This window comes from Octodon degus, unplaced genomic scaffold (assembly GCF_000260255.1).
Source record: "Octodon degus isolate 3935 unplaced genomic scaffold, OctDeg1.0 scaffold00051, whole genome shotgun sequence".
NCBI lineage: Eukaryota > Metazoa > Chordata > Mammalia > Rodentia > Octodontidae > Octodon > Octodon degus.
Genome location: NW_004524627.1, coordinates 535,713 through 547,097, shown reverse-complemented (window position 1 = coordinate 547,097; position 11,385 = coordinate 535,713). Strand labels below are relative to the sequence as shown.

General features: G+C 34.0%; 1 protein-coding gene across 3 annotated transcripts in view; it reads left to right on the top strand.

The window, feature by feature from the left end:
* Sgcz (sarcoglycan zeta) overlaps positions 1–11,385 on the top strand; it is a 541,523-nt gene that overhangs the window by 458,793 nt on the left and 71,345 nt on the right. For 2 of the 3 annotated variants that reach the window (XM_004633049.2, XM_023717269.1), the window contains exon 4: positions 6,159–6,281. The exons of the other annotated variant lie outside the window; for it this stretch is intronic. In XM_004633049.2, coding sequence (XP_004633106.1) covers positions 6,159–6,281 — 123 coding nt within the window. The remainder of the gene's footprint in view (positions 1–6,158; positions 6,282–11,385) is intronic. 3 annotated transcript variants of the gene reach the window in all.

Below are 11,385 nucleotides of genomic sequence, written 5' to 3'. Positions count from 1 at the left end.
AAGTTAAAACACCCTGGAAAATATGTAAAGGAAAGAATTTAATGGAAAGTACAATACATATAAGAGCAAAACCATGAAAATAAAAAATGTCTTTGCAATGTCTGAGAAGATCAGGTTTTTGTAAACATGACATATTAAATACAGTTCACAATGAAACTTGTATGAATACTATAACATTAAAAAATACTTTTATTATTTAAAATATGCCAATCAAGATGATACAAATATGCAAATTTTTAATAAGGTATGATCCTATTTGTTGATTCTTCACAATATTTCCTTTACAATCTGATTTTATTCATATATCTCGTCTGCAACTATATTTTTGAGATTTCTACCTATTTTCTTTCAGTGTTTCTAAATTCAGTGTTTTTACTTTGGAATTTAGATGTTTGATCCATCTTTATTCTAGTTTAGTATATGGTGGTAGACATGGGCCTAATTTTACTCTTCAACACGTTAAAGTCAGATTTTCCACCATTTATTAAAGAGACTATCTTTCTTTCAAGGGTTCACATTTGGATCATCTTGTTAAAAAACTTTTGCATGACGAAAGAAATAAGCAACACTGTGAAAATACAACCCTCAGAGTGGGAAATAGTATAACCAATGATCTCTCAGACAAAGAATTTATATCTACATCATATAAGCAATTGAAAACAACAGACTCCCCAAATTCAAAGATCCAATCCAAAAATTGGCATCAGAGGTAAAGACATTTCTCAGATGAAGAAATACAAATGGCAAATAAATAAGTGAAAAAATGTTCAACATCAATGATCATTCAAGAAATGCAAATTAGAACAACATTGAGATCCTATCTCACTCTAAGAAAGGATGGCCAACATCAAGAAGTCAAGCAATGGCAAAGGCTGGTGTGGCTGTGGGGAAAAAGGAACCTTCTTCACTTTTGGTGGAAGTATAGACAGATGCAACCACTATAGAAATCGATGTTGAGAGTCCTTTAAAAAGCTAGGATTAGAGGTCCTATTCCACCCAGGTATTTTACATCTGAGAATCTTCACAAAGAATTAAAAACATCATGTCACACTGATATATGTGCACCCATGTTTACAGCAGCACAAGTTGTAATAGCTAAATCTTGGAAATTATCTAAATGCTTGCCAAGGGAGGAATGGATAAAACAAATGTGTTTTTTAATATATAACAAAGTACTACTCAGCTATAAAGAAGAATAAACTGGAGACTTTTATAGGTAAATGGATGCAACTCGAATCCGTATGCATAAGTGAAATAAATCAGACCCTTATGTATAAGCATCATATTGCCTCACTACTGTGATAAACTGAGTAAATAAGATCCAAAGTATGAAGTAGATATTGTGAATTGCAAAGAATTTCTTTAAAATAAAAGAGAAACTGTGATAGGAGAAAATGGAAAGGAAGAAAAGGAAAAATAAAAAATAGTGTATCTTATACATGAAATAGTTATATAATTAGTTATACAGTTAGTGTATATAGTTATACAATAAGCTTATCTTAGTTTATTGAAAAGATAGATTTCTGATAATATTTATTGGGCAAGATATCACATCTATGTGTTGTACTCTGTGAAAATACTATGAGGGCAACAATATTATGCACTGTATTAATTGTTTGACTCTTCTACTACCTATTTTGAAACTCCATTTTATTGTTTTTTATCTTTAAAATAAAAAAAGAGGACTGTTGAGATAACTCAGTGGACTGAGCACCTGCTTAGGCAAGCGCAGGACCGTGTTAGAGTCCCAGCACTATGTGCTGTGCTGGCCCCACCCCCACCTGCTGTGCCAGCCCCAACCCCGGTTGGCGCACTGAGCCAATGACCAAGTCTGAGCACGGTGATGCACATCTGTAATACCAGCGCTGGGAAGGCTAAAAACAAGAGGATCACTATAAGGTGGAGCTGTCTAGTAAAACCTGTACTAAATAAATAAATAAATAAAATTTTAAAAGATGGTACAAATGAACTCAAAAGAAGGGAGACATTATTTAACAAATGTATCTGAAAAAAAATTAATGAATAATTTTATATGTAAAGACTTACAAACAAGCACAAAACTAGACAGAATTAGAAAGAAAATGACATTTTAATGAAAAACAGTGCATGTAAGTACAGAAACAATATTTACTATTTCTTAGTTTAAAGAGTTTAAAAATTTATTTTCTCCTCCATTCCAAAACAGAAAATAGTTACTGGTGTGTGTGTGTGTGTGTGTGTGTGTGTGTGTGTGTGTGTGTGTTTGCAGGGACAAATTTAGGAGATTCAAATGCCAGAGCCTCCATGTTGATCCACATGGGATTTTTCTCTGCAAGGAAATTCCTGAGGCTGCCTGATTGTCTGTCCCTCATAATGTGACTTCTCCTCTCTTCCTCCAGGACACTCAGAGCTTAAATGTTCCAATCCCCATTCTCTTCAAGGTGGCCTGAACTGAAGAGAGTAAATCAAGCTCTTCTTCTGCTTCAACTGAGCAGGAGTGATCATGACTAATGGGAGTGTCCCCAGAGGTCTTACTAGAAGCAGCCAGGCAGGCAGACAGCAGACAGACAGATGGAAAGACAGAAAGACGGACAGACAGACTGACAGACTGACTGAATGACTGACTGACTGACTGACTGACTGACTGACTGACTGACTGACTCACAGACAGACTGTGTCCTTCTCCTTGTGGAGTCCATTGTGAGCCAGCCACAAGAGCATGGAGGTAGGAATGCTCCTCCAGAGCTTCGAGGGGACTCAAGAAATCTCGAGGGCACACTTTCTCCCTGGGACCTGGAGAGGTACTTGCTCCATCAACAAGGGCCATGATCAGTGACCAAAGAGGTCAGCATGGTGGGTCTTCTCAGTCCAATCACCAGATGCAATGGCAAGCAGAAACATAAAAATGGCATTCAGGATTTAAGGGAGATTTATTTATCTTAATGGGCACTGATTGGTGCCATTTCCAGAATGTCAGGCTCCCATCTCTGATGGTCTATGGCTTGTATGGAATAAGCAAGTAGGAAGTACAGAGGCAGAATAACTTGTCATTGGGGGTTGGCTTATACAATGTGCGTCCTAGAGATCAGCTGTACATCATGGTGACCAGCTGTTTCCAAGAGGCAGGAGCAAACAAAATGGAACAACAACAGCTGCCCCCAGGTGGGTGGGGGAAGAAGCATTTTCTGTTACAAGCCAAAGATATATTCCAAAGAGGCAAAAGAGTTGACTCTGAGAATAATAATAATTTAAAAAGAGCTTCGTGGTTGTTTTCACTGTGTTGGTTTGGTTTGAAAGAATACCTGCAGGACACTAGAAGGTTGAGAGAAAGTATTTGGATACATATTGAATATTTCAATACTTTCAGGAAACCTATTATTTTCTTATTTTTTTCTCTAGTTTTCCCACCAATTATCTTCCTTATTCAAATCCTAATTATACTTTGCATGACATTGAAGTTGATTAAATAACCACCTTGGACATTTTCCTAAGGAAGCATTTAATCTTGGGATTTCAGTTAGCAAGTTGATCTTGAAGATGACTGAAAAATATACTATCTGGATAGTTCCAACTTCTATGATCTACTTGCCTTAACATTCTTGAGGCAGCTTGCTTTGCCCACTACATTTACGTGACATGGTCAAGGTAAAGTTGAACTGAGTGCTATCGTTTCTCCTCGCAGCTGGATTTTGAGGTGACCATGCAGCAGTCCTGTTAAGATATAATAAACTCAACTTCATAAAGGCTGGCTTATCAACTGAAGCATAAATATTCTCAGAAACTTAATATTTCTAATCATTATTCACTGTTTTCCACCTGCAGCAAAGAAAAAGGTTTTTTAAAATGCAGAATTCTGTATTTATTTTCTGATTTATAATATTTACTTATTATCAATGCATTACTAGTTACTTGTAATTTGACCTTCCATAATTATGTTAATACAATAAATAAAGTATAGTGTGTAGTATTCATTTTTAAGTCTACTTTTCAATTGGATGATTCTGCGTGCAATAATTTCTGGCTTAGATGCATTTCAACTATTCTTTGCATATTAATATTTTCTGGTTTGTTTATTTGCTTTAGCTCATTTAAACCTAATTAAGATTTCAACTCATTTTACATAGGCAGACACCATTGTACTTATATTTCTGATCATTTATTTCTCATAGTTTATGAAATACACAATATGGCATGTTTATGTTAGAAAATGACTTTCAAGGACATTAATCATTATACAAGAAAGTCTTACTAAGGCATGTGTAGATATAATGCCTGTGCTAGTATAAATTTTTGTACACAGTGATCTAAATCACTTTTATCGTCACTCAAGTCACTGATATATTTTGTTAGTCAATGTCAGCCTTGGAGTACATGGTTAAGAATTGTTGAGTATGCATTTTAAGATTTTGTGTTGAAAATATTTACAATATCTAGTAGCTATTTGAGGTTTAATGTTTTCTTGAATTCCTTGAAGATACATTACATGACTGGGGTTTCATACCCAGCATAAGCCATTTACTGATACATTGGCCTCAAGCAGCTCTTACTAAATACCTCCTAGTTGCCTTACTACCATTTAAAAGTTAAACGTTCATTAAAGGAGATTTAGATTGTGAGTAAAGAAAACAAAACAAAAAAAGAAAAATGAATACAAATTTTTCAAATTATATTCACAAAATCAAATATACTGACTGTGTACAGTAAGATGGTAATAGTTTCTTCAACACTGTTGTTAAATTCTATAAAGAAAGATCTCCATTTAAAAAGAAGAAAATAATAAAGTATCTTTGAAACATAGGGTAAATTTGCTCTTGAAAAACACCAGGATGACACTAGTTTTATCTTGTCAATAAAACTCTAATTGAAACTTTCAATTATTTTGTCTATATAACACCATAATATAATGAAACTACACATCTGGTTGTTACAGAAATTATATTATGTGCCATAAAGGCTTTGAGTTGATTTTTTCTCTTGTTTAGTAGTCCTTAGCAACTCTCTCATTAGAGAGGTATAATTTCTTACAGTTCATGGGCTAATATAGGGAAAGTACTGAGATGGTGCTGGAAAGCTAGGAGAGAAAGAGGTATTTTAAGTCTGGTATTTACTTACCTAGGTAAAATGTATCTATTTCCTGCTACTTTGTTTGTTTTTTGCAGTACCAGGGATTCAACTCAGGTCCTTTTGTTTGCCAAAAAAAAAGCACTTATTCTACTGAGCTATCTCCCTGGCTCTACATGCTACTTGAAACAAGACTCAATTCTCCACTTATGGATGTATCTAAATACAATGATTACCTTGTTTTGAATTCCTAAGATCATACACATAACAGAAAATAGTAATAGGTAAAGATAAATGAAGTATGCACACTTTGTGGAATGCTTATGTCCCTAACTGGGTGAGTATATATAAGGCTTTGATTTAGACTAAGAAATTGTGCTCCAAATCTTAATAGGAAGGGAACATATAGGTTCATATGGCAAAAATGAAACAAAACTAAAAAGAACAGTTGATGAAGAAATTCCAAATCCTTATGCCTGTCCAATGTTTCAAATTCCTTTTCTCAATATCTTTGAGGCCCACTCCTTGATAAATCCTTTCTAACTTTTGAATCAAGTATGTTTTCCAAACATAGGGACTGGATAGTCTATGGAATAATTAGGAAAATTGTCCAATAAATTGGAAATAGATTTCTGATTCCATTTTGAATTTGACTTGTTCAATATATTTCAATTAATTGAAAAACAATTAAAAATGTCCAGAAAACAGAGAAAAAAAAACAATAAAGGTGAGATGAACTGAAATACAATGACACAAAAGGAAGACAAATATCAACATTAAAATTTATGAAATATAAAGTAAATAAGACCCACAACTGAGTAATGCTTTGTAAGTACTCTGTGGTGCCACAGTACAGGAAGTGTTGTCTGCATTGCAGAAAGAAAACATGAATGATTCACCCCACAAGTATTTATTGAACATAAAGTACTTGTTTGGTAGTCCTTAGCAACTGTCTCAATAGGAAAGTATAATTAACTACAGTTCATGGGCTAAGATTGGGAAAGTTACAAAGTGACTTTCAAAGTTACAGCCAAGACTAAATGTGTCTTTTAAAATACTTACATATGAATGATTTCCTGAACTCTAGTCTCACCTTTAAACCTTTCCTCTGACCATAGGAGCTGACACGGTGGAAGCCCAGTGTAAAAGGTTTGAAGTGAGAGCAAGTGAAGATGGCAGAGTGCTGTTTTCTGCAGATGAAGACGCAATTACCATTGGGGCAGAAAAGCTGAAAGTCACAGGTACTGGAGATTGAGGCTCTTGAAACATTGCATATTTATTGAAAGGACATGCAACTGCCAATAAGTTACTTTATAAGATGTTTGATTCCCATGCCTAAAATTGAGTTTTCCATAATACCATGGTATCACGTCTTTTGATTTTCAGATAGCCTTCAAGTAGAATACATAGGTTGTGCTTTGAGAAGAACATGTGAATACTAGAAGCCTTCAATAACATATACAAATGTAATCTGTGTCTCCCAGGTAGATGCAAGGGAAATGGCACAAGGAACGATGAAAGGGAAATGTTGAATGAAAGTGACTAGAAGTGGCCAAGCTGAAGTCATAGGTATTATTATAGTAAATGATGTATGAAAGAAGGTTGAAATGAGAATAGGACCTTTGACATTAAGAGGAAAGATTTTCAAAAGTAGACTAGATTCTTGTTCTATACAATTATAATTACTCTCAAGAATATAAAAGTAAATAATGCTATATATATACTATGTATATTATTGAGAAATGATTCAATTCATTATTATACTACTACAGTCACTAAATTCCATCACCCACTAGAATTTAAATGATCAAACAATAAAGAGCTAAAAGTGGAACTAGGAGTAGGGCAGAATTCAATGAAGAAAATTTTAATCAACATCTCTTCTAAATAACTTGATTTAATACTATGACACATAGCATTTTGATGCCATATTTATAAAATACCCAAAGAGCTCTACATAACAAGGAAAAACAATGTGCTTGATTTAGTTGGAATTTGCAAGAGGGCACCTGGAATGTCTGTCACATTTCTTCGGGTCAAGCTCAACCTGTTAGTCCATGGGAGAGCAGTAAGCATAACAGTAAAAGAACACAGGCTCTGTTCTCATTTTGCCCACATTGAATTCTGCCTCTGCCCCTCAATACTTTAAAAATACTATTACACTTACTCCATCAGAATGACAGGAACGATAATGACAATATTAGTGCTTAAATAGCATTTATGGGCACCAGGGAGATAGCTCAGTGGCATAAGTGCCTGCCTGGCAAGCTCAAGAGGGTAAAGAGTTGGATCCCTGGTATTGCCAAAACAATAACAACAAGAAAAGGATTTATATTTACATACATGTGTATACTTACCATGTTCTCCAGTACAATGAAAATGTTTTATTAAACATTTAAATGTACTAATAAAGATAATATGAATATCCATTTCCCAGACTGCATTGATTTCAAGGAAGCTACAGTATTCGGCGGTCATGATATTGTATGACTGAGAAATGTTAAGAGGAGAACTTCCCTGAGCATTCTACTAGCTAGATCACCTTACTCCATCCCAACTCTTACCTCCCCCATCCCTGTGACAGTCTTCTCTTGTGAGAGGGTCCTGCTGGGAACAAGAGTCTGTATCATTAAGTGGCTTTTTGGTAGTACTGTGAGTACCCATCTATCTCTTCACTCCCATTTTATATTTTGTTTTGTTTCAATTTTGAGATTCCTAGGGCAGGTCAAAAAAAGAGGTGCACACTGAGGACATGGATGGACCTTCTTGAGTCTTGAGTAAATGGTACAGTGGGGACCAAAATAGCTACATGATGGTTTGGACTGTCATAAAGCTCATGACAATTTGAAAGAACATTGTCTTTTTTGAAAAATAAATTTGATTTTATATTTAATTCAATTTTAACATAATATCACAAATTGCATTAATTTCAAAAACAATATAATAAAATCACCTTATATATAAAATGCGAAGATATTTTGATATTATATAACATCATTCCATAGCAAATTTGAAAATATTTTGAACACTTTTACTTTTATTTTTTTATTTTAAGAAGAAGAAAAGTAGAGATAAAATAAAGTTTCAAATCAGACTAATAGAGGAGAGTAACAAAAATTGATAGATTGAGCAGTGTTATCTTCATAGTAGATACTCAAATTATAAGATATAGGCATGAAATAATGTTCAGACAATATTAGCACAGCTTTCTTCTCAATGAACTAAGAGAAACCCTTTGTATAATAATCTTAATGATCTTATGTAAATATATACTTTCCCTTTTCTCTTCCTTCTTTTCCCTTTCCCCTATCAGTTTGTCTTTTCTTTTGAACAGTTTCTTCCAAACTCATAATATTTATTGTACATTTTGGATCTTCACTTCTCATTCAGCTTCTCACACTAAGAAGACAATGCAATGTTTACACATGTGGGTCTGATTTACTTTACATATGAGTATGATCTCAAGTTGTATCCATTCACTCATAAAAGTCTTGAGTTTATCCTTTATGGCTAAGTAGTACAACCACTGTAGATATCAATGTGGAAATTCCTTAAAACACTATTATTAAAGGTCCCATTTGATCCAGGTATTCCCCTTCTTAGTATCTTCCCCCAAAATTTAGAAACATCACACCACAGTGATATAAGTGCCTCTGTGTTTGTAGTAACAAAATTTGAAATAGCTAATCTGGAAAATAATCTAAATGTCCATCAATTGAGGAATAGATAAAAAAAAGATGTGTTGTTATCTATCTATCTGTCTATCTGATATCTGTCATCTATCTATCTCACTGCCATTAGGATTTGATTTGTTGATTGGTGGGCAACTTGGGAACTCTATGGAAAACACAGCCTCAGAAAGAATGGGCAAAAGTAATTTCAAAACTTAATAATCTTTGAACCTTGGTACTCCCACCACTTTTTACTCTTGAGACCAATGTAACTCTGCAATAAATTTTAGGATACCACACACTTATCTAAATTCTCTTTCATTCATATTCCAGTATTTGTATTAGGAACTTTGCATAAGCAAAGAGAGTTTTGACAGTTTCAGCAGCTTTTATGATCTCAGATCATCTTAACTTCCTGTGAATTTTTTTGTATTACTTCAACTTGTCTCATAATGATTTCCAGTAAAGATCTGTCTTCACACAATAACGAAATTAAAACATCAATTGAGTTTTAAAATTTTCCTCCTGGGTGGATGGATATTCACTTATTCTTCTCTTTATTATGGTAACTGGGTTGCTTTATATTTTTCACTGGACTAAGTAAAAGATAAAAATACTCCATGAAAAATTCTCTCTATCTCCCTCTGTCTGTCTCTGTCTGTCTTTGTCTCTGTCTCTCTCTCCCCCCCCACTCCTCTTTCTGCAATAATGTATTATCTGTCTCTGTCTCTCTTCTCTCTATCTTATCTCTACTTTCTATATAATTGAAGTATGCATCAATGTAGAGGGTGGTGTATATATGTACACTTATGTAAATTGATAAGTAAATATCTTACTATGGCTCATTTTCCATTTTTCCCTGACTCAAATCCATGCACATATCTGTGTATCTATTCTTTATAATCATCTTAGTCTAGTGTGTGTTTTCTAATTTTCTCTGATACCTTAAATAATCAGTTTTATGATAGACATTTTTATCATGTTCTTTCAGAAGATCCTAAATAATAACATAAGATACCTTGGGGGATCATAATTGCAGAAGACAAGCAGACTTTTTCTGTAAGGGGATGAAACATAACACTTAGAACCTCCAAGACTAGGAGAGTTCCTATACAAAGGACTCTGACTTCTAACATGATCATACAAAAACTCCATGTCAATGAATGATAAATAAAAGTATCTTAGTTTGATTAGAATAGTCTCTATTAGGAAAATCATGTTTCTATTTCTCAAGGAATAACCTACATATGCCAACACAAACAGATACAAATATCTATACACATTTTTAGATAAGTGTTAAAACTTACTAGACTACTATATATTAATTACATGGTAGCTTTATTTCTGCCTGCAATACTTTTAAGTAAATGAAGATAAAGATATCAAAGGGATATATAATTTAAATTTCACAAACATAGAAAGGAAACTTGTGCATAGCATTGCAAATAATCTGAGGGCATGGAGATTGATTAGTAACCTCATATACGCTTTAAAGTGAGCTTGAGTCATTTGACAAACAACACTACAAAGAGACACTGACTCCAGGGTGCTTCATGTAAATTAGGTAGCTGTACTGAGAAAAACACTTCAAAGACAAGATCTCTTTGTAAGGTTTATTCTAGAGCTGTAAGTTTGTGGCCCGAAAGTTTTCTATGTAAGCAATATCCATAGGAATCCAAGTGGATCCCTCTGGTTTTGTAATCTATAAAGACAGGTATTGAACAAATGAACTTTTGTTTCAGGGTGATAGAAACAAATGAACCTGTTGGGACTGGGGAGATACTTCAGTAGAATAAGCGCTTGCCTGGCAAACACAAGGGCCTGAGTTCAATCCCCGGTTCTGAAAAAAAAAAACAAAACCTAGATGTAAATTCTTTAAAAATAAATAAATGAATTAAATAAATGAACTTGTTTCTATGGCTCTGGAATAGGCATGACTATACATCTGAGGTAAAATCACCTATAACTCAAATCATTCATTGAGCCTGTGTAACTCACCATGTTTACACTTACCTTTCCTAAAAGATAACAGAAATATAACTGACATATTCATATTCCCTGAGGATGGACAGTAGAAATAAAATGTCAAACTCTTATTTGAATATCACAAACTGGGATACACTGTTGCTGGGATGAACAGTCATCAGCCCAAAATTTGTAGTTGTATTTTTTTTCCCATGCCTTTACTCTCCCTACTCATAATAATTAATATGAATTAATCTGAGCATACTAGTTTTCACTTAACATGCCTCAGCATATCACTGAGTATTCGTAAGTTTTACAGTTTATCTCATATGTGTGCCCTTGAAAATTTTATTTCTATTTTGTGTTCCCCAATATGGGCAATTATTTTTTGAGACTTAGTAAACAAACGAAAGACATAAACTTTTACTCGCAGAAGACTCTTAAATGTAGTGCTTTCAGGCAGAACCAATCAACTGCAATCTGCACTTTCATTTGTATTCCAAAGGGTATGCTAACTTATCAAAAGAAGTACAGCTGGAGGTCATTCAACTCTAGAAGGTGAAAGACTTTAGCACTGTAAAATAACTGCTAGTTGTACTTAGATCTGGGTTTTTCTAAAAGAAAAAAAAGAGGGGAAACAGCAAAGTGTATAAAGAGAAAGGATGTGTCTTGTTTCCAGACAGCCACAATTAAAGCAGGGAATCTGAAA